This window comes from Papio anubis, chromosome 2 (genome assembly GCF_008728515.1).
Source record: "Papio anubis isolate 15944 chromosome 2, Panubis1.0, whole genome shotgun sequence".
Lineage (NCBI taxonomy): Eukaryota > Metazoa > Chordata > Mammalia > Primates > Cercopithecidae > Papio > Papio anubis.
The window spans coordinates 77,820,910-77,845,309 of NC_044977.1; the positions used below are offsets into that span (position 1 = coordinate 77,820,910).

General features: G+C 39.4%; 1 protein-coding gene across 3 annotated transcripts in view; it reads left to right on the forward strand.

The window, feature by feature from the left end:
- Positions 1–24,400, forward strand: part of CADPS (calcium dependent secretion activator) — a 494,204-nt gene that overhangs the window by 442,695 nt on the left and 27,109 nt on the right. For all 3 annotated transcript variants that reach the window (XM_009200417.4, XM_009200423.4, XM_009200406.4), the window contains 2 exons: positions 3,470–3,502; positions 11,044–11,151. In XM_009200417.4, the coding sequence (XP_009198681.3) occupies positions 3,470–3,502; positions 11,044–11,151 (141 nt within the window). The remainder of the gene's footprint in view (positions 1–3,469; positions 3,503–11,043; positions 11,152–24,400) is intronic.

Genomic DNA, 24,400 nt, shown 5'->3' on the forward strand with positions numbered 1-24,400 from the left:
TCCAGAGCCTTCTAACTAGCCTCTGCTTGAGCTTCTCCAGTGAGGTGGAGGTCTCTATCACCAGACATGGCCAGTTCCTAACTGGACTGTGATAGCTGTTTAGACCTTTTTCTAGGGCCCTGTAATTTTACACATTCATTCTGATTCTATGCTCTGGAACCATTGTGAACAAATTCAGTTCTTCTGCACTAAAGCTCCTTAATTAACTACATGAATATTATGATTTTCTTTGCAATTAGCCCATCTTTTTCTAGGCAAGATGCCTTTTCTTTCGCTTTCCTTAGAGAATATACTGCCAGACTCCCCCTTTTCCTCATCATCAACATCTTTCTTCAAGTTCAATATCCAGCAGCTGGGTATGTAGCTCCTGCCTGTAATCCCAGCGCTTTGGGAGGCCGAGGCAGGCAGATCACCTGAGGTCACGAGTTTGAGACCAGCTTGGTCAACATGGTGAAACCCCATCTCTACTAAAAATACAAAAATTAGCTGGACGTGGTGGCGGGTGCCTGTAATCCCAGCTACTCGGGAGGCTGAGGCAGTAGAATCACTTCGACTCGAGAGGCAGAGGTTGCAGTGGGCCGAGATCGCACCACTGCACTTCAGCCTGGACGACAGAGTGAGACTCCTTCCCGCCCCCCGCAAAAAAAATGTTCAATATCCAGAATCAAAAATGATACACACATGTCTCTAACAAATAATAGACCACAATTTACCCTGGGTTTTTTTTCCTGTTATTATGGGATGGGAGGAGGATCACTAAGACTAAGTGCAAGTCATCATTTATTAAATAAAAGAACAATCCTAACAAACCGAGGGCTGGTGCATGAAGGAGAATGGATGATTTTCATTCGTGACAGAAACTTGCCTCATCTTCCCAAAATGCCTTTAAAGGAATAGAATTATACTGGTGTCATTCTCCGGATTGTAACTGCATGTTAGTGGTAAATGGTAAATGGTGTGTTTAAAAGTTGATCATTTCAGCTGTAGCAAAACCCCTACCAACTGCTAAGCATCAACGTCACAGAGTATGGGAGGAATTTCTAGCTGAGAAGAATTGTTTTGCTAGCACCTGCTCTGACCACTGATGCTCGAATTCCTCGTACTTTTCTACCAGTATTGAGGAGATCAAGAGTTCGAAGGGAGAAAGTTGGGCTCAGATGACCATGTGGGAGTCTTGGCTTCTCTGCCTCCTATCTGTGATCATGAGCAAATAAATTCCTTAAATTCTATGGATTTTAGGTTCTTGGTTGTAAATGCATCTGATTGAATCGCCCCCTTTTTGCAGGGCAGCTTAAAGAAGAAACTGTTTGTGAAAGTGTTTTGCAAATGAAAAATATCACAGAAACGTTAGATAATAGTATACATGGGGGAGACGTGAAAAAAAAGGCAAGCCACCTTCTTTCCTGAACTAAGTTCTAGCATAGGAATGAAGAGGAAAGATTTGGGGTTTAGAATCTTTTAGTAGAAATGATAATTGTGCAAAATCTGGAGAGCCTGCCTCAAATCCCTGTAAGGACTAAGAGTATTTTCCTTTACCCACCAGCCTCTGCAGGCAGTCAGCTTTCCATACAACTATGTTGGTTTTCGGACTGATCAGTGAAGTGGCTCCTTGATCCAGTCTTGCCTCTGCTTACTTCCCAATCATCATGAAGCCAGAACTGGTCATTAGCTTTCTCTCATTTCTTCCCTCTATAATTTTCCCGTGAGTTCCCTTTCTAAGCCGGTACCAGGTGAATCATGAGCAAGACCAAGATAGCCTTTGCTCTCATGACATTATATGGGAGGTAGACATTGCGCCAAAAAAAAAAAAAAAAAAAAATTTGGCAGAATTGCAATCAATGCTGCAAAGAACAAATGTAAGGTTCTAAGAGAATCTATAACCGGAGACTCCAGGAATCATCTTGGGGGCTGGCAATGATTCAAGAAGGTAGAATGCATTGCCCTCTCGATAATTGCCTAACTGATGTGTGTTCCCTGCTTTAAAGTTTACAAAGCACTTTCTCATGTGTTTTCTCATTTCATCAAGCTTTCAGCCCTGCAAAGTACAGAGTATTGTCACCTTGGTCTAGAAATCTGGAAACCAAGGCTAAGGAACTTGGCATGATTTCCCCAGGGTCAATGAGTTCTGGCACTGAAAGAACTTTTGACTCTAAATTCTGGGCTCTTTCCACCCCACCCTATTGGTTCATTGGCTGTTTTCTCTTGAGAGCTGACATTTTGGAAACTAGCACTGAGAAAAGAGCAATAGAGGAAATCACTCCCCTGGGTACTTTTCTGGGAGACATTTGGGTGAAGCTGTGATTCCTAATATTGATCTCAGCCAAATTGCAGGAGGAAGCCTGGCTGAGATGTGAAAAGACATCCTAACTGCTTTTTGTGCATTGCAGTCTTTGCAGTTCCCAGTAAACACAGGAAACCCTCTCTGACTCCAGATGTGGCCCCTTGGTCTTATGCCTAGATAACATGTGTGACCTGAGTCAAAATGAAACACACAGAATATTAAACATACTCCTATAGGCTTTATTTCTCAAACCCAGCTGTTCATTGGCTTCTCACAGTACTCAGAGCTCACCCACATTTGCTTATGAATTCATCATCTTAGCTGCCATTTGTTCTGTGCTTACATCCTGTGGCTAAGTGTGAATTCATCCTTATCAACCTGTGGAAATAGGCACTATTACTAATAATAACTCCATTTTGCAGATGAGGCAACTGAGGCTCAGAGAGATGAAGTAACTTGCCCAAGGTCACACAGCTTCTAAGTGGTAGAATTGGGATTCGAACCGAGGTCTGACTCCAAACTCCATGCTCTCAAACATAACACTCTAGCACACTACCATACTCCCTCCCCACAAAACTAAAAATTTTATAACCACTTGCTACACTTCCCATCTGGAATTTTTAGCACCTAAAATCAGGAGACATAAAAGCAGGCTTTGGACAGTTTTGAAAGGTTCTCATTCCCCTACCCACAGACAACATCTCCCTCTGGGTTGAGGATGTCCATCCTCCTCTTAAAAATCTGAGTTAACGAAAGCTGAGAACTGAGGTATTTCGTTATTTAGTTAGGACAACCTGCAGCCGAATTATACAAAGACCCAAGGTACGAGAAGTAACAGCAATCTTAGTTGCTTCTCTAGACCGGTAAGCCCCCCACTTATCCATTTGGGTTTAGCTAGTCACTTTTCACTTTTCTCTTTTTCAATGGGAAGGAGGAAAATGTAAAGCTCCCGCTCCAGCAACAGAATCTGAATCAGTAAATTTGAGTGTGCATTCTCTGTTTCTGCAAAGCAGTGGCTATGGCTTGAAAAAATAGCAAACAGATTTTATTTTCTAGTACCTTTCTGTTTTTCCTGGTCAGCTCCACGTGCCAGCCTGTTGTTTTGATTCTGATGGGGATACAGCATTGAGCAGTGAACAATTAAACATAAACACCAGCCTCACTTCCATCCTCTTCTTTCCTCTTTAGGTGAAGGCAGCTTCCAAATATGTGGATGTACCTGTGAGTATTTGAAAATTGTTTCTTGCGGGGTTTTTTTGTTTATTTTTCATGTTTACTTTTTGTTTTCATGAGAATTTTGATAGTGCTACTCATATGAATTGCTGCTAGCTAAACTGTGTGTTCCTGACTTGGATCATCAGAAAGAAGCCAAGACTATTTTGTAGTAGAATTTTTTTTTTTTTTTTTTTTTTTCAGATAAGAAGAGGTATGGTTTCTTTCCTCAGGAAGAAAGGTCCCACTTCACTTTCACTTTCATTTTCATCGGTTTCTCTGGTGTTTCATTCTGTTTTCCTCATGTTCACCAACCCTCCTGTGTGCACACCTTCGGAGGAGAGCCATGAAGCTAGAAACTTGCACAAGGGTGATAGTATTTTTTGTTAGGTTGGTGCAAAAGTAATTGTGGTTTTGCAATTAAAAATGTGGAAAACGCAATTTCTTTTCCACCAACCTAATAAAAAACAAATAAATACTAAATTTGTTCATTTTGGGGTCAATTGTGCAATTGTTTTAAGGAAACCTCACAAAACTGCTTATAATTAGTACAGGCCTCATTAATGAAGAGAGCTCTCAAAGTTCACAGATAAAGCACTCGAAGTTGCCCAAAATTTACATTTAAATTGAGGTTAAGTACAACACATGAATGCTAAAGTGTGGGATTACCTGTGGTAAATCAGGATACATTCATAGACAGACTTTGTCCTGCCTATTAGCAAAATAAAATTGGAGAGATTTTAATATATTCCAATAAAGCGAAAAAGAAAATGATTTTGTTTCTCCATTTCTAACAAAAGAGGTGTGAGTCTATTATAAAATATTAAATTTAGAGAGCTTATCTCAACAGCCACCAAGGGTCTTGTACTAAGCATTTCTCATTCTGAACGTGGTTAAGTACCCTCCTTGTTCAAATACTTATTTGTTAAAATTTGTTTTTTTCTAAAAGGATTTATATTAACATTTAAATTCATTTCCCCAGGAAGCTAAGTGTGTAATGCTTTATTGGCTTATTTCTCAAAGGAAGACAAAATAGAAAATTGGAGTGAATTTAGTGTTAGTATATATTTTGTTTGTTTAATGAAAGAATGTACAATCAATAATTATGCTTTGAATTTATATAATATTCCAATCAACAAACCTCAGACTCCTTCAGGTAGACAGTTCTTATAATGGAGAATGGCAAAAGCTCACATAACTGCAGCAGGGAGAGAAGTTAAGTAATTTACTTTCTCAAGCCCCCAAAGTATAAACTTTCCCTTCACAGGGAACTAACTACTCAAATTTTCTGGCCCTGTTTCTCTATGTTTAAAATGGAGATGACAATAATACCTAAGTCATGGGTTTGCTGTGCAAATTAAATGACACAACATACATAGAACGTCCAGCACCATACCTGGCACTTATTAGGAACTTCAGTCCAGGAGAAGGACACATGTGGTGGTGGTAGTGTGATGTCCACACTCTATTGCATATAGGTAGATGGGGGATGAATTTGCAGACATCAGCCTTGGGCTCCACTGATCTTCAACAGTGATAGAAATTGAAATTCTAGGCTTTCGACCCAAAGATTTGGTAGTTGTGGTCTGTTCTCTGTAGGATCCAGAGCAAAGGGGGTATCCTCAGGCAGGTTTGAACAGGTGTCCTATAGATAAGGCCCAAACACCTAAAGAAACTTGATCCAGTCATTGGTACTAACATCAGGTTATGTTAGATTGAATCACATGAAATTGGCATATTGGTGAGGTCAAAGAAGTCAAATATCAGCCATTTCATATGGTTCAATCTAATAATTCCTACAAGCTAGGTTCAGATTTATTATAAAGATGGGAGGGCAGTAAATGGACTCCATATCAAAATGCAGGGTGCCCTGATCTGTACTCATTAAGTGTTTATGGATTAATTATGCTAAATTAGAAGACTTATTAGGTGTATTAGTCCATTTTCATGCTACTATGAAGACATACCAGAGACTGGATAATTTATAAGGGAAAGAGGTTTAATTCACTCACAGTTCAGCATGGCTGGGGAGGCCTCAGGAAACTTACAATCCTGGCAGAAGGGGAAGCAGACACGTCTTTCTTCACATGACAGCAGAGGTAAGAAGAATGAGTGAAAGGGAAAAAGTCACTTATAAAACCAAGAGATCTCCTGAGAACTCACTATCACAAGAACAGCCTGGAGGTAACCACCCCCATGATTCAATTACCTCCCACTGGGTCCCTCCCACGACACTTGGGGATTATGGGAACCACAATTCAAGATGAGATTTGGGTGGGGACACAGCCCAACCATACCATTAGGCTATGAAGAAGCAAATTGAATTAATAGAGTTTTCACACTCTGGAGGGCAGAAGTAGTTGATGCAGCATGTTACAAAATGTGGTACATTTACCACTGGTGATACAAAATATAATTACTACTATTACTGCTCCTACAACCAAGCTTGATAAAGCACTCACTAGAACAGTTTACATTTTATCTTCACAATAACCTCACTTTAAATATGAGGAATATGAGGAAACTAAGGCACAGAGAAGTTAATTTGCTCAGGACCCCACATCGGGTTAGTGGAAGAGCTGAGATTTAAGCCAATGCCCTTAAAAATTCTGCCATACTGCAAGATAATTTCAGTTAGTGTATAAACAAACACCTTGATTTGGATAGTGGTAATTATTTTAGTGCATATTAGAAAAAGTATTTTTTTAACCAGCTATTAATGACTTAGGACAAAGCTAAACTTTAAGTTGATTAACATATACTTTAATAGCTAATAATATTACAATAAACCTTTTAGTAAATAATTTTATAGAAAACAATAGTACATAATACACATATATTCTATATGTACATTGTTTATATATGGTAGGTAATAGTAATCATTTGCTTCTGAAATCAATCCTAGGAGGGGGTTAATATTATCATTCTGTTTTATAGCTGAGGAATCTGAGGCACAAAGAGGTTAATTAGCATATCCAAGGTCACCTGGTGAGTAAGTGGAGTGTGACGATCAGGTGCTGTCAGTTGGACCATAAAGCCTGCACTTCCAGGGGTGTGGTAGAATAGCTAGCACTGGCTCCCAAGAGTCAATTATGTGCATCTCTCTCCAACTTTGCCTTCAATGAGAGCACATTGGTAGCTCACAATTAGCCTTGATGGGAGTATTTACACCATGCAAACTGGCAAGCACTACAAATCAGGGTGTTTTGTTTTGTTGTTGGTTTTGCTGGGCAAAGTGGCTCACGCCTAAAATACCAGCACTTTGGGAGGCCGAGGTGGGTGGATCACCTGATGTCAGGAGTTCGAGACCAGCCTGGTCAACATGGTGAAACTCCGCCTCTACTAAAAATACAAAATATTAGCCAGATGTGATGGCATGCGCCTGTAATCCCAGCTACCTCCTCTGGAGAGGCTGAGGCAGGAGAATCGCTTGAACCTGGGAGGCGGAGGTTGCAGTGAGCCAAGATGGTGCCATTGCACTCCAGCCTGGGCGACAAGAGTGAAACTCCATCTCAAAAAAAAAAAGAAAAAAGAAGAGCCAGTTAACCAGCATACAACTATTACCTATTAAGTCAGCAGTCCCCAAACCAGAATGTGCAGCAGTAATACTTAGCAAAAAAAAGTTTTTTTGGTTTGGTTTTTATTAACTTATTTAGCTTTTATTATTATTTTATTATTTTTTAATAGGCACATAATTGTTTTTGTTTTATTAATAGAGAGTCCCAGGCCCTCACCTCCAGAGATTCTGATGCGGTCATTCTGGGGTGGAGCCTGGATATTGCTTTCCATTAAGTTCTTCACATGATTCTGATACGTAGTACAAGTTTGGAAACTAATGGACTAAATCAGTGATTCTTGACCTTGGCTACATATTGGAAACACCTAGGGAGCTTTTGCAAGCACTAATGCCCAGGTTGCTTGCCAGACAAAATGGAAACGGCATCTTTGGGGGTCAGGGCCCAGACATCAGTATTTTTAAAGCTCCCCAGGTCCTTCAAATTTGCAGTCAGGCTTAAGAACCTTCAGATAAAATCATTTCTCAACTCATTTCTACCTCTGAAGTCTCTGAGTTCACCTGTGTTTCCCTGTGAGGTTTTTGTTAGAACACTTAGTGGTTTAGTTCCACGTGGACACTAGCAGTTAGTCACCTTTGAGATTTGTCTCTTAACTATCCACACTACTGGAGGGAAGTGCTAGTACCAGTCACTTAAAACATTGCATAATCCCCAAAGCATATGTCTTTGTCTTAGATATAGTTTTTGACCCATTGGTATATGTAGGAGATTTGCATTCATAATTAGGGCTGACTTAGGATGCTGAAAATTTGAGCTCATTTTTCTCAAGCTCAGAAGTATTCTGGTAGGGGCAAGTTCAGATTAAAATGTTCTTCTTTTCCTGAGCCACAGAGTAGCTTATTCGCAAATTATGTCTTCCGCACATGGATGCAGTTAACTATACAGATATTTGTTTAAATGTTTTCTAAAATCTATGTCATATTCTATCAGTCTATCCAAGCCACATTTAAAATATACAATGTCATTATGAGATATTTAAAAACACCTAAAAGTTTGTCCCACTGTGTGCAGGTAGCACTATGATATAAAAGCATAATTTAATAGTATCAGCTGTCTGGTCAAGTATATTTTTCAGCTATAATGAAGGGGTTAGCTTGTTTGTGAACAGTTTTTATTTTAATTGTTTTGATTGGAAATCTACTTAAAATGCGTTATACATCCTTCCTGCCTTTTTAAACAGGGTACTGACTATAATCTTTTCTCAATGACCCAGGATCACCATTGTGACCGTGTCTTTCCCCAGTGGCTGCATAGTGACCCGCTTCCCTGTAGGGCCTCCCGAGATATAGGGGAGGCTTGCCCCTGCCCTCAGTAGTCCCAAACCCCAGCGGTTGGTGAGTCTACATGTTTGGTGTTGCAGTTGGTCAGCCTCCTCCTTCACGGTCAGGCATAAGGAAAAATGATAGCTCTCTCTTATCTGCAGTTTTTTCAAACAATCCCTCCTCTTCCCTATTTCTGCTCCATCAAGGAATGGAAACCAAACTTGTTGGAATTGGATGGGAGTGGGAGCTTGAGGACTCTATTATGAGAAAACTACACATATTTTGTGCTGAGATTTTTATCATTTTTATTTTGACGTTAGCTCCTCTGAGGCCCCCTTTTCTTCTTGGTTCTAGAGTAGATTCTAAAGGTAGGTAAGGCTGTGGAATGGTATAATACTATGGGGGAAAAATCATAGTAATTCATGTTTGTATTACAATATATGGCTTTCAAAACATTTTTACATATACTATTCTAACTGATGACCATAACAGTCCTTAGAGGTAAGTAGGGGAGCTGTTAGTAATCCCATTTTTATAGATCGCATAATTAAGGCCCAGAGAAGTTTTCTTTAACTCTTATTTTACAGAAAAGTTTAAATGATATGCACAAATTCCAGTTTGTGGGAGATCCAGTAAAATTCCATGCAGTGTGACTGAAGAGCTTGAAAAAGGAGGTGGAGAAAGGATTTTCTCATTCATTCTTGAATTTGCCCATTCAGCAAATATTTACTGGGCACCAACTATGTGTTAGGTACCATGTTGTGTGCTGGGGATACAATAGAAAACAGGCCAAACAAAGTTCCTGTGTTCATAGAGCTTATGTTTTAGTGGGATAAGACAGGCAACAGACAAACAAATAGTATATAATGCAATATCAGCAATTGGTAAGTGCTGTTAAGAAAAAAAAAGAGTCATAAGAGGGCAAATCATGGAATTTCTTAACTACCTGGGTAAGACGGACTACACTGATTTTTTAAAATATCAGAGTTTTTAAAACTTGAATGAAATGCCCCTTGGAAGACGGTGAAACTTTGTGAAAAGAGAAGGAATGGTGCAAATACACATCACTGTAGATAACTGTTTCTTCTAACATTTTGGGTTACTGATAGATTTGCGGCATTTGACTTTGCACCTTAGCTCTAAGATGCTGCATGTGCCCAGGAGAAGGCCATATCGCCACAAGTATCACCAGGGGAGAAATGGAAACAATAATAATGAGTTTCTCAAGTCCCCCAGGTAGAGATCCCCATCCCTACTGAGAATGGCCTTTGATGCGCAGTTGCCAAAAGGAGAGGAGGAGAGAGGTGCCTGCTTAGAACTGATAGCTATCACTTACATCTCATTGGAGAACCTCTATTGTTTTGTATAACAAAACTGCAACAATTATAGGACCATCATGGAACCTGCTCAATCCATTCGCTGAAAATTGCTTGAAAGTCTAACACTTGACTACTGTGGCTTTGGGTTGTCCTCATTGTTTTTCAAATTAATACCTTGTCATTGTTTCAGCAGGTGTTAAGAAATGTTACTAGCATCCCAGGGGCCAAGCATTGGCCCTTTGCTTGATAATTGTTTGCTTTGTATCAGGAAACAAAAATACAGTCCTACTGTTTCTAAACCTTCCTCATTTTCACCCTGGAAATTACACAGAAGTGTTAACTAACTTCAATTTACAGTGCCTGACAGTCATGTCTAGTAGAGAAATGATACTTTGTGATCTAAGGTAAATCACAGTAATGAAAACTAATCTTTTTAGTTATTAGCAAACGTATATATCTACTGTGGAAATTTGAGGGGTTTGTGGCCACTCTCCTAATGACCTATATTACAGTGTTTTAATAGGTTTCTTTGGAGATAACTTTGATTGTGACATCTCAAGCAGTGTGCTTTCTGAGTTTCTTTCTATCTTTTTTTTTTTTTTTTTTTTTTTACTTCCCTACAATAAATCACTTCCTAACTGCAGGATGAACCACCTGCTTACCTTTCTGGAAAATCTGATTTATTTAAAAATCAAATCCTCTCCTCCTTACCCTGCCTTTTCTTTTCTTTTCTTCTTCTTCTTTTTAATCCTTAGACTTTAAGGCTGCACTGGAAGCAAAGACAAATTGTTTAGTGTCTCCTCTGAGTGAACTAATTAATTAGCAAATACTATATCCACTCAAGTGAAACTACACACACACACACACACATACACACACACACACAAAATGAGACTTGAGTAGGAAGGGATATAGATTGAAATACAATTTTTTTTTTTACTTAGTACTTTCTCAAGTTTTTAAAAGAGGAAAAAAGAATGGGAAGTTCCATCACCCTTCTGATAATATATTAAGGACAGTGGAAAACAGTATGTTTGGGTATTCTTTAATGGGGGTTTCAATCCAAGGCAAAGTCAGAGAACATCTCTGAGTTATGCAGTAAAGATTTATCCATTAGATAAATTTGCCAGGAAAGAATTAATCATAGAAAAATATTTACAAAATCCTACAAGCTCAATGCCCTTCTTAGCCAGGCTTGATTTCTGGAAAGAGGAAGCAGTTCTAATATCAATTCCTACCAGCCCAGGCTGTGGACAGCAATCCCATGCCTACAAAGGTGATCCAGCAGAAGCATCTCAGGGTGTGTGAGGGCAAGTAGAGGGTAAAAGTGAATGGTAAACAGGGAAGAGTGGCTGTCTGAAAATTCATTTTCATGTTTTCCTGTTTCTTTACAGAAACCTGGGATGGACGTGGCCGACGCCTACGTGACTTTCGTCCGCCATTCTCAGGATGTCCTGCGTGATAAGGTCAATGAGGAGATGTACATAGAAAGGTTATTTGATGTAAGTAAATGCCTTCTCCTCCTTGAAAACCAAGGAGGAGACCCTCCAAAATGTGACAAAATAAGCGACAGGAGGATAAGTCACATTTTGAGAAAATGGATTGGTTCTGATTCAGACTAAATCTTCTCCTCTCCCTCTGCCTTAGGCTCTTATCTGTCTTGTGTCTGTTCTGAACCCACTCTGGTGTGGCAGTGTCTCAGTCCCAATCTGTGTGACACGTAGGACGGCACACAGCCTCTCGGCAAGCAGGCTCATTCCTGCACGAAGCTTGCGAGGCAGCTTTCTCTAACTGGCAAAGACCTTTCTTGGTCATGGTTTTCCTCCTTGCAATCTGGCCTCACTTTAGGGAGATGTTCTCATCAGGGAGGCTGAGACCAATTCCCTCTCCTGGGGGTGGCGCCTCCCTGACACCAGCTGTGGCGTGCAGATGTGCAGTAAATGTCACATCGTTATCACTTCAAAGATAATTTCGTTCCTGGAAGACTCGAAATCCTTACCCTGGGTTTCGGCAAACACTTACATTACAGTTGCTCAGTCAGTTGCAGCTTTAAACCATGGTGCCCGCTGCCCACCCACCCAGCTGAAAATTTACGAGAAGCAGGTGTACAAAGAATGAGTACATTGGGCTGTGGACCCAGATCAAACTTCAGAAAATGCAGATTACCAAGGGTTAATAATTTTTAAGCAATCTTATTTCCACTGGGACTGCATCTGCATGCAAAGCAAGCCACTGAGGCAAAAAGAAAAAAAAAAAAAAAAAAGAAATCTGCTTTGGTCTCAAATTGCCTGTCTCTTTCAGGCCAAAGCAGATGGGGCTACCTAATTTAGCCCAATATTTCGTCTCGGGTTTCCACTGAATTTGCCAGTATAGACCCGGCCAGAGTGCATGGAAGCTGATGTTCTTGTCTCCCTGTGGCTCTGAGTGTGCAGCCTACTTCTGTCTTGTGAAACGTGAGCTCCTCCTGTCCAGGTTTCCATATTTTTAGTGCCAATGCGAACATTAATGTTTTGGTCTACTATGGAATCCGTGTTTCTATTTTTTTTTTTCTGTGATTGTGTTCAGCAATTTATATTGAGTTTGTGTGTGTGTGTATGTGTGTGTGTTTTTGTTCCACAGCTAAGTGAGCTCATTGTTGGCACCGCTTTCTGATTCTGCGGCTTCTGACTTTTATATGCTTTGTCTTCCAGCTCATTTGCTTTCCTCGTGTGTTGAAAGGCTCCTTTCTTTTTTTTTTTTTTTCTTTTCCAATCATCCCCTTTCTGTGCTTGATACCTCTCTTTCCCCTGCATCACCTTTCCTCAATAAAACCCTTCTTACTTTTTAATTCCCACCCGTCCTCTCTCAGATAAAAATGGAACTTATCTCTCATGTCAAATGTTTTATCACATTATATCAAGTGGCATGAATTAGAATCAAATAATCTTCCTGTGTACATCTTCTAGCATGACCCACATCCACTGAGAATGCCTCATACATGCATAAAGCTCACCAGCGGGTCCTCCCCCTTCTCTGCATGCATGCCTTATATGAAAGTACTGAGCCTAGAATGTCTGGGGCACAATCACCATCCAATAGGCATTGAAAACAGAGACAGGCAGGACCCTCGGGTCTGCAGTTAGGAGTGTGGACACTCTGCCCATCTCCATTGAATTAAATTTCAAACCACAAATTTTCAAGAAGCCTGTGGGTTGTTCTTTTCAATGCCTAGGTTGCCTTTTTTTTTCCTTTGATCAGTATCTTCCGATTCTCAGTTTTATGTGGCCCGTGTGTGCGTGTGCGTGTGTGTGTTACTGTGTGAGTGTGTGTGAATAACCAATAACCTTGTGTTCTCTAAAACTTAAATCTAGTACTGAATTTGATGTTTAATCTGCAGTTTAGCTTGTCACTTCATTTGTAAAAAAATTAGAAGTACAAGCGAGGTAGCCTTGCTGAAGGCAGCAAGGCAAATTATCTCTTTTGTAGCTCTTCTTAAAGGAAAGTGCAACCAAATCTTCATTTAAAAAGTAAAGGTACAGCCTTGGCTAGTACAGATGATAAAACTGGACTTGCCTGACTGTTGAAGACCACAGGCAAAATTCAAGCCTTCCAGCCTTTAATGTAAATTAATAGTGAAAAGAAATATTACTGAGAATATTTTTTTTTCCAAAAGCAAGTTATAGTTAGCGACATTCAAAAATTCACAAGTACCTCCAATCCCTTGTTGAATTCCACTGACCAGCATAAAATAGCATCAGTAACATTGTGGAAACCCCCACAATTTAGTCTGATGTTGTCCCAATTTGGTTTTCCCAACACAGTCTTAGTTATACCGTCCTGAGTATATTTGATTGTAAAGGTTTAACTGTTACAGTCATTCACTGCATATCACTCCCGGCCCCATGGGGGAAAAAAAAAAATTTCAGGAGCTTATTTAGATATAACAAGTTTCTTTGCCATTTACTTTCTTACTTTCTAAATAACCTGATCTCCTAATTTACAGAATATTGGTGCTAGGCAACCTAACTGATGTAGTGCAAAAAAAGTTATTGAATCTGTCATGGATTTAAAACATTTGTCATTTTAACAACCCAGAGCTTCTCAAAAAGCTTCATTACCATGCAGCCTCAGTAATTTAATTCAGTACTTACTGTTTTTCTATAATCTAGCAGCAAAACATCAGATTACCAACATGTTTGATTATTTTTCGGCTTCTGTTTCCTCAAGCATGGTGTTTATTTCTTTGTATATATGCTCTGCAAAACTCGTGTGTCCACCAAGCTAAACAAGGGAATAGGAATATCAAGGCAGAAGGGTCTGTGAAAGCTGCCACTCTAAATTTCTTGCTGCAAATGAACTTATTATTTAAATCCCATTCCTTAATGATAGTGGTCCTGGGGCAAGTTTCTAAACAATTGGCAGAAACCTATTGAGAAAGACTTGTTGATCTGTGAGATTTTTCTTCCAAATCGTTGCATTTTGATAAATGGCAAAAATGAATAATAGCAAATTAACATTTTGAATGAAGAAAAAAATATATATCTCCGAGATTGTTTGCTGTTTGGGGGTTGTTGATTCTGATTGTTGTGTCATTCTCTGGTTTTTAGTTCCTGCTGGCATCTGTCATTCAGAGGCATGTTCTAAGAGTTCCTGTTGTGTTTTTAACTGTGTTTCAAGTCTCAGTTTTATTTACCTGATAAGTCCTTTAAGTTGTTGCTATTTGGTATTGTTCCTGTTTTTGCCCTTCTGAGTGTGCCGGTGTAGAAAAGGCTGGATGGTTTTAGTGTGTGTTTGTATTTGAGAATATTTGGATTAATAGCTGGTCATTTAACGGTGCATTTTCTGCTTTAACTAGGCCCCTACCCAGTGCTCTCTGAGCTAGTTTTCTCTTTGCCACGTCATTGTACTTTTGGCTGGAAGTGGGTGCTTGTGGGAGATTATCGGCATAGCATTTGGGACTCTATATTTGATGTTCTGCATTTTTATCTATTTTATTACGTAACTTAAGAACAGGCTTTCCAAATTCATCTTCACCGATTTTTTTTTTTTAAACCAAGCATTCTTTAGGTTTGTTGGAGAAATACATTTGGACCTAATGTTACCTAACTGGGTTGCTTTTGCAGTTAAGATTTCTTTGTCTATTAATATGATTGGTTTACCTAGTCTTTCTATAAAATACTAATGACTTTCTTGATAACACACCTAAGAAAAAAACTAACCAATCCAAGACAAAGTGCTGATCAGAAAAGAATCGGCAAACTGTTTCCCATAATATTTCAGATGTGCAGCTGTACATCTTTTATCTGCGTTTTTATAATTTTTTCATAAAAAAGAAGTATAATTGTATATGGTTTTCAGTTGCTACAAAATAACAGTTTATAACATTTTGAAACAAAACATTCTGACATTTAAAGCAAGAGAATATTCCAATATACATAAAAACAATGAATTCAAATATATTAAAGATGCTGAATTTTTAAGAAGATCAGACTGCTATGAGACTCAAGTGGAAGCTTAGCCTTCTTGAAAATTATTGCTGACATTCAAAGAAAATATAAAACATGGATATGAAATAATATCCATATTCCTAAAGCAGCAGCTACAGAGGAAAGCACAAGCTCAAGAAATAACTTGAAGACAGTGATTTAAAGTTGGAGTGTCCATAAATCATGCAGATGGCTTTTCCCTCCTTCTCTAGTGATTAATTCAACATCTTCCCCAAAATAAAAACATGCTTTTTGAAATTAGAGATCAGATCATCAAGAGAAGCACCTAAGATTTCAAGGTCTAAAAAAAATTAATTTTCTTTCCTCCTTGTACTTCTTGAAGACACAGACTGAGAAGAAAATCGGGATTAAAAGAGATGTGCTTAGGGTGAATTCATCTGCTTAAACCTCACAGGCTCAGAGATGAGTGATTAAAAAGCCATCTCGAACTTGGATGGAATCCACATTGGTGGTAATGCCGCATCCGCGCTGGCTTTCTTCAGGCCCTGTGTCGTTGTGAACCAGGCCCAGGGAACATTTGACTGGAGATGATACATGGATTATATAGGTCAATTATACACTTAATCTGCCTTCTGGAGGATTAAGTATTTGCAGATTGACTCTGCATTTGGCTTCTCCGTGGCAGTTATCAGATCAGGAAAGGGCCTCTTACCAAACCGCCTCATAAGAACTTAATCAGGCAGTGTGGTCAGCTTCGGAAGGGGCTGCTGCTTGGTATTCTTTGCCTCGCACGGATTTTAATTTGCTGTTCCATTTTCAAATCGTGTATTTGTCCAGTTTATGTGGCAGAACAATAATTGAGTATGACTGTTTCCCTTGAAAAGGGTAATTTGAAACATGAAACCTTTGCCTATTAAAATATATTTGCTATATTTATATATGAAACCACAGATAACCTTATTTTAACAACTTTGTTAAATTACTCAAGCACTATACCCGTGAGCATATATCGATCAAAATAGGAATCATACTGCTGGAGGATGAAAGTACCGAATAGTAGGCTACAAGGAGAGCATGACACTATATCTGCAAGGTATATCACCAACTGTCCAGGTAAGGCAAACCACTTCCAAAAATATGAAGTGGGGAGAGGTACATAGGATTCACTAATATAATAAGTTGCACTTCTAAGGGGCTGATTAAAGAAAATCAAGGCATATGGCATTCTAGACACTGAGACAGTGAGTTATCTCCTCTCTAAGCAATAAGCAGACTTGAGTGCCCTGAATGGGACTTACTGTGCAGTGATCATGGGCCCTGCCTCTGGAACCTTCAGACCTGATCCTTACTAGCTGGGTGACCTTGAACAAGGCATTTAATCTCTAAGAGCCTCAGCTGATTCATCTATATAACAGGGATGATAATCGTGGAGTTATTATGAGGGTGAAATGCCATATGCATCTGCAGCATCGAGCTCTGAGGAAGCATTGGTAAGTGTTAGCCACCACCACCATCATCATCATCACTATCATCATCATCATCAAAATGGAAATGCTTTTCCCAGCCCTCTTTTTTTTCTTGTTAAGCAAAGCTTCATATTCATGTTAAAGTGCTATAAGAGTCTCCCCATCACTTTAAGACATTAACCCCAAGCTTGCTTAGAATTGCTTGATGTAGAGCAGCCTGGTACCTTTTTCACTTTTGGTAAAACATCTTTCTGAAACAGGCTAAATAGTGATGGTCAGGAGTGGGGCTTTGAAGTAAGACAGACAGAAGGAGGAAACTTGGTTTTGCCACTTTCGAGCTTTCTAACCTGGGGTCAGTTATTTCACCTCCCTGAGCCTCAATTTCCCCATCTGTCAAGAAACTGGCTTCTTAGAGTTTTCGTGAGGACAAAATGATATAATGAGTGTACATAGGCATAGTTAAAAATTCAATGAGTCTTTTATCATCATCATCGTTACCATCTCATAGAACTACTTGTTCTTTCAAGTGATTTTGAAATAACCTAGCTCTACCCCCTCAACAAAACTACACTGCATTGCCAGATAAATCAGAATTAACCTTCAGAACTTCAGGGTTTTGGGAGGTGGGGGCAGAGGGAGGGAGGGAGTAATTAATACCTTTTACTATTAAGATGCTGTATATGTATATTGTAGACATTTAGAAAATATAGCTAACCAAAAAATAAGAAGATTAAAATGTTGTGTTCCCAACACCCGCAGATTATTATCTGTGGGGTTTTTTTTATCTTTTTCTATGTAATTATGTATATATTGTGTACTTTTTTTCTAAAATGAGTAAGCAAAAAAATTGCTTTTTAAAGTTGATGATCACTATTTCCCATGCCAGTAAATGTTCCTCTAATACACTGTATTCAAAATTCCCCACTTGTCCCCAAAATATTCTTTACAGCTCATTTGTGCAAACCAGGATTTGTGCAAACCAGGATTTGATGCAGGGTAAGGTTGTGATGCCCCTTAAATTTATTTTGAACTAGCACTGGCCCTTTTTTCATGATCTTGACTTGTTATAGGGACTGCCGTGCCAATTGTTCTGCAGACTGGAGGAGTTTATTACTATCTAAACATAGAACTGATTTGCTGAGAAAAAAAAAAAATCAAGCTGAATTCAACCAAGTAGTTCTTTTAAACATAATTAGTAACTTAGCAGAATTCAACCAGGGTTTTTTTTTTTAAGCTGTTCACTGTATGTAAGGAAAAGTTCTGAAGCTAGTTTAAAAAAAAAAAAAACGATTGAGGGGGGGGCTAAACTGTAAGAAACTCACAGAGGCCAGAGTACAAGGTGGCCATGTGAAGATGTACAGAGATTTTATTTACTGGCGTAAGGCACAGCTATCTGAGCTGGGTGGGTAAATCAGAGGGTCACAGTCCAGCATTTCTTGTGTCACTGTAACTGCTTTGAAGTATTAGACTGGTGACTTTGACACACACATACCCATACTATTGGGAAGGTTTCTTTGTTAATTCTCCTGGGATTTTCCCTCAGGTTATCAATCTGAAATTAAGCCCTCCAAATCAGTCTGAAGCTGAGCTTTTCCATACTCTTTAGATCAAATTTTAATTGAACTGTGACCTCATCTCTATCCTCAATTATGAAGCTAAAGCACATGTCTGCCAGGCTGCTAGGACATCCCTTAGAATCTGTGAGATTATGTATATTGAAACCGGAAAGCTAATCCAAATGAACTGGGAAAGGCAGTTAGAGGAAGAAGAGACAGTTGATTCTTTCACCTATTTTTGAGCCCCGAAGTGAACTCTGGCAGTTAAGTCATGCCCTAGGCCATGCATTACAGCTGCAGAGTGTCATTTCCCAAAAAGAACACAGAAACTGGAGGCAAGTGGGGGGGAAATGAGAAGCCCATCACTCACCTGGATTGGTAACATTACCTACTAAATATTGTTACCTAACGGGTATCTGTATATATGATATATATTTTAAAATAGGGTGTGTATGTATGTATATGTATTTGTGTAAGATATATATCTTATTAGGGAGTTAAGTTTCCTTGGCAGAGGAAAACCGTGTATTCAGTCCCAATCTAAGCTCTGTTTGGATTCTTGGAAGTGAACCTCAGGATACTTCCAAGCTAAAATTATAAAACAATCCAAGTTCATTTTCATGACTTATGCCCTCCAGTGCCACTCAAATTCCCAGTGTCTTCATGCTTTCTCTACCTCCCACCATCCAAATCTGCTTTTAACAGATTTGATAATTCCTCTTCTATTAGACGAGAGGAGATGAACAGAGTGTTTTGGTGCTTTTCTGATGCGCTATTGCAGTGAATACTATTCAAATGTCAATCCCCTCTTCTCCGTGGGCTTCACAATAACAAGTAAATGATAACAATTAATTCCTTTGCTTTTGGAGTCTTAGGTATAGAAACACATTTCCATTCCACATGGACTTGGGAATGCTTCACTGCATGCCTGGGTAATTTGAGCTTTCAGCAATCCTGCATACAAAAAAGATAAGGGGCATTAACAGATTTGGATTAATCATGTTAAATGGGTTATTACTATCCAAAAGAAACTGAGGAGTTTTTTGTTGGTATCCTCACAGATTTACATTTCTGTAGCATATCTTCAAGTGGTTTTCAAATCTAGCTATTTCCTTCCAAAGCCATTCATAGAAATAGATCTCTTTTACTCTTGGGCAAACCTTATAAAAAGCCAGTCTTGAATTTTCTCTGGAGCTTGTAGGCAATGAAGAGTTTTGCTAAGTGTCTTTATCAGAACAGCTTTCTGTGTTCCAAAAGACATTTGGTGAAGACAGTTAATTTGTTTTCCTTTCCAGAGGAGAATGTTCCATTAATCATTCTAAGAAGCCAAGCTGATTGCTCTGTTACGTTAAGGTCACAGTATTCTTGTTAACATGACCCACACAACACTTCTGTGTCTTAGAACAGGGTTTTTTTTTTCTTATGGCAGACTTATGGCATGGAAGCAGTAAGCGACAGACTCAAACACAGTACACATGTGCAAGTATGCGTGTGCACACATACACACGCACGCGCGCGCACACACACACACACACACACACAAACACACAGAGTAGCCAAAGCACATTTTGTGGAACAAATATTATCACATTGCATTGCAGGAGACGAGCTGTGCTAAATCCTCAAATACTTCTCATTTATTAAACAAGTAACTATTTCTCTCCCTGCTGGGCTCCAGATAGGGTATCAAAAGATTTCACAATCAATACCGAGATACATAGTTACTGCTCTAATTATTTTAATGAATGAATTTAAATTTTGCATAGGTTCTTGTTATTCAAAGTGTGATCCACAGGCCCTCAGCATCAGCATCCTCTGGAAGTTTGCCCTAACCCCAGACCAAATGAATCAGAATCTGCATTTTAACAAGAGTCTCTTTGATTCAAATGCATGTAAAAGTTTGACAAATAGTGGGCAAGATCAATTACTTCAAATTTATTTGCCCCAACTCACAATAAGAAACAAATTTTACATCGAAACCCAGAGTGTATGTACACACACACGAAACAAAAGTTTATAAAACAATATTTATGTGATGCAGTCTGATATTTCCTGTTTTTTCTTTCAGAAATTTCAGTGGTAGCAGATAAAATGATTCTACTACACACAAATAAGGTTACGATACTCAGTTTCAAAAATACTTCTAAAGCAAAATTTCTCGTCCTTGGTACCACTGACAGTTTGAGTCAGATAATTCTTTGTTGTAGAGTGCTACTCTGTGTGTTAAAGGATGTTGAGCAGCATCCCTGTTTTCTATTCTAGATACCAGTAGCAGCCACTGTCCTTTTCAAAATGAAGAAAATGTCTCCAGATATGGCCAAATTTCCCCCGGGGAGCAAAATCATCCCCATTTGAGAACCACTGATCTGCACAAGCTAGAAATGGGGTTACCACTAAATGTGTACAGGTAGCCCTTCCTCTCTGGATATAATACAGCCCTCTGCTACCCCCATTATCACACAAAAACATGATGAGTATGAGGTAGCAACAACAAAGTCGAGCTTAGGAATTGTTAAAATGATTACTCAAGAAGTCCATGTGTCCATCTGGGAGTTAGCTTGGGAGCCTGTGCCAGTCTCTGAAGGAGATTATGTTTGGAGGACTTCATGCCATGATGGGAAAAGCTTGTGAGACATCCAGGACCCTCTTCTCCCCTGACTGTATCCAGAATAGTCCCACTTGGAGCCACAGGAACTGGAACAGCACATTAGATCAGCAATACAGCTTCTCGCTTTGGCCTCCCTTGATTACTTCTCTTTCCTTTCCTTTTTATAATTCCACCCGGACCTTGATTTAAAAAAAAAAAAAAAAAAAAAAAAAGTCTTGCTTCCACCAGGTGGCTGCAAATTATTTTTGTGTGTCCAGAAACCTGAAAAGAAGGCTCAACTTAAATACTTCATTCATTCCAAATTCCCAATTCAGAAGAGAACAGTTAACAGCCTCCTGTTCTTCTGTTAAACTCCTGCTGAGTTGACTAAAAATCCAGTTAATAGAGTCTAGTGATTTGCCTCCAGTGTGAATATTCCTGTATCAAAAGGCTTACAATGATAGTGTCACTTGCCATATTGGGTTGCCTTGACTGCCTTTGGCAGAATTTTCCATTCTGACCATCCCTGGACTAAAGCCAGTTATACCAACAAAGCTCCAGGTCTTGCCCAGGATGGGAGTATTATTAATTACCAGATCTGTATGCCAACCAAGGTATAAAGCCCCTCTCATTATTTGTGTAGAAAAAAAAGATTTTTTTTTTTTTTTTTTTAGAAAAGAACAAATAATATGTAAAGTAAGCAAAGTTAAATGCATGAGTTGCTTTCTAGTGAAATTCTTTAAAATCATCTTGTAAGGAAGAGAAATATCACTCCATTTTGTTCAGAAAATTCATTCTTTGGCCTAGGAAATCATCATGTTAAAGAGAAAAGACTCAGTTATTAGGCGCTTCATTAGTTTGGGGAACTCTGAGTTAGTGCTTCTACTGGGGGGTAATTTTTGTCCCACAGAGGACTTTCGACCATGTCTGGAGACATTCTTGTTTGCTACAGCTTGGGGGTTGGGGACATGTTACTGGCTTCTAGCAAGCAGAGGCCAGTGCTGAACCTCCTGTAGTGCACAGGTCAGCCCCTACAGTAAAGGATGATCCAGCTCAAAATATCAATAGTGTAGAGAGATTGAAAAACCACGCTCTAGATGATACTTCCACCTACACAAATCATTTGTCTTTAGTGAATGGATTATTTGAGTTTAAATCATGAGCATGATCTGTGGGACTCCAGTGACTGTCTCTAAAGGATATTCTACCTGGTAGATATCTCAGAAACTCGTCTCAGAAATCCTTTTGACAAGCTTCATCCAAAAACATCTTTTTAGGAGCTAAAAAGTAAAAAGCAATCATTAACACCTAATTTCGTCAGCTTGAACTTAACACTTATCCATGTATAGTTCCCATGGAGCATTAATGCTTCAACAAAAACTCAGATCTTGTCAGTTCAATGAGTCACTACAGCCTCCTTCTACTGAAAGGTGCCCTGTCAACTTTTCTTTCTCTTTTCTTTTTTTTTTTTTTTTTTTTTTTTTTTTAGACAGAGTCGTCTTGCTCTGTCACGCAGGCTGGAGTGCAGTGACCTGATCTCTGCTCACCGCAAGCTCCGCCTCCCGGGTTCATGCCATTCTCCTGCCTCAGCCTCCGGAGTAGCTGGGACTACAGGCGCCCACCACCACGCCCGGCTAATTTATTTTTTTATTTTTTTATTTTTTTATTTTTTTTATTTTTAGTAGAGACGGGGTTTCATCGTGTTAGCCAGGATGGTCTCGATCTCCTGACCTCGTGATCTGCCTGCCTCGGCCTCCCAAAGTGCTGGGATTACAGGCATGAGCCACCATGCCCAGTCACCCTGTCAACTTTTCAAAGGACTCGTTTCTTTATATCAAGCAGATGTTAGGAGTATAGGCTTTGCAGTCAGATATTCCTAAGTTTAATTCCTGGGTCTGCCACTTACTAGCTGTGTGACATCAGGTAGGCTAGTTTACCCTCTCTAAAACTCAATTTTTCTTTTCTGTAAAAAAACGTGGATAAAAACAGTAGGTAGCTTTTTTAATTAGGAGGACTAAACGAGGTGATGCCTGTAAAGCACAAACCACAGTGCATGGCACGTAGCAATGACCCCATGAATATCTCTTCTTCTTCTTGTTGTCATCAGTAGTGGTAGCGGTGTGAAAAACCAACACATGGCCAGGCGCGGTGGCTTATGCCTGTAATTCCAGCACTTTAGGAGGCCAAGGTGGGTCAATCTCTACTAAAAATACAAAAATCAGCTGGCGTGGCGGCATGTGCCTGTAATCCCAGCTACTCCAGAGGCTGAGGCAGGAGAATCGCTTGAACCTGGGAGGCGGAGGTTGCAGTGAGTCGAGATCATGCCACTGCACTCCAGCCTGGTGACAAAGCTAGACTCTATCTAAAAAATTAAAATTAAAACAACAACAACACACATCCCACACCCTTTCCTAATACTAAGGTAGGCTTTACAGCAGAGAGAAAAGTAGACATACATTCCACACCAACAGGGATCTTTACTGGTGATGAAATGATCAGAAAACATCATACCAGGTAGCAGAGAGCTCAGTTGTACCGCAGTATTGCTGAAGAGTACAGTAAGATTCCAGTGAGATGGAAGCCTCAGAGAAGGTGCCCCAGGAGACAGGACTGGGCTTGATCTAAAGATGCCTAGGATTTGGGGAGGCGAAAGAGGTAGGAGTCTATGCTTAGGCATTAAGCAAGGAGACATTATCGCTTCCTTTGGGAGTATCCTTGACTTACCAACACCATATCTTCATTAGCCTTAACAGGGCTTCTCCTTGGAAATATTCCTTCAGAAATTACACTATTCACTTTTAAACAAAGGATGGCTTCAACCCGGTTATGATGACTCCGATCTAGGCATGTAGGTATCTGCTTTGTAGGCATTTGCTGCTCGAGAACCTTGAGGGCTAAATTCTTTTTATATTATATGTGTCATTTTGTCTTTTAATGTTTGCTTCTTAACCTGAGGTGTGCATCAGAACTACATACACACTTTTTTATTTTAAAAATGTACTAATCCCAGTTGTACATTAAATATTCTGATTCAGTAGATCTAAGGTAGGGATTAGATGTCTATTTTTAAAATAAGTTCCAAGAGTTTAATCTGGTCAAGAACCTCTAATTTAGAGCAGTGGTTCTCCATTGTGGGTGATTTTGTCCACTACAGCACATCTGGAAATGTCTGGAGACAGCTTAGACTGGTGGCGGGAGGGTGCTACTGGCATCTAATAGGTAGATGGTGAACATCCTACCATGAACAAGACAGCGCCCCCATAACAAATAATTATCTGCAAAAATGTCAATAGTGCTGAGGTGACTGAACCCTGATTTTAAGGATAAAAGATACTGAAATACATGTTTATTTCTGTTAATACCCTCCTACTTTGTATCCTACAAGACTTCATAACTTTATTTATTCTGTAGCAACACTGTGAAGAGATGGGAAGAGATAGTATTATTTTCATTTTAAGACAGGAAACTTGAGGTCCAAAATGAACTTGCCCAGATCCTCAGGGCCCTTTCTTCTGAAACTATGGTATTTTCATCCCAGCCTCTGAGAGCACTGTTATTGTCTACCTAATTCACCACTAGTGTCCGGCATATGTAAGCCTTCAATAACCATTTGTTAAATAGGTATTGATGACTTCCTAGCCCTCAGAGTATCTTGTGTAATTTGTCAAGTATATTTTTGGTTTCCAATTCTAACTCAAAAACGTGAATTAAGTCCT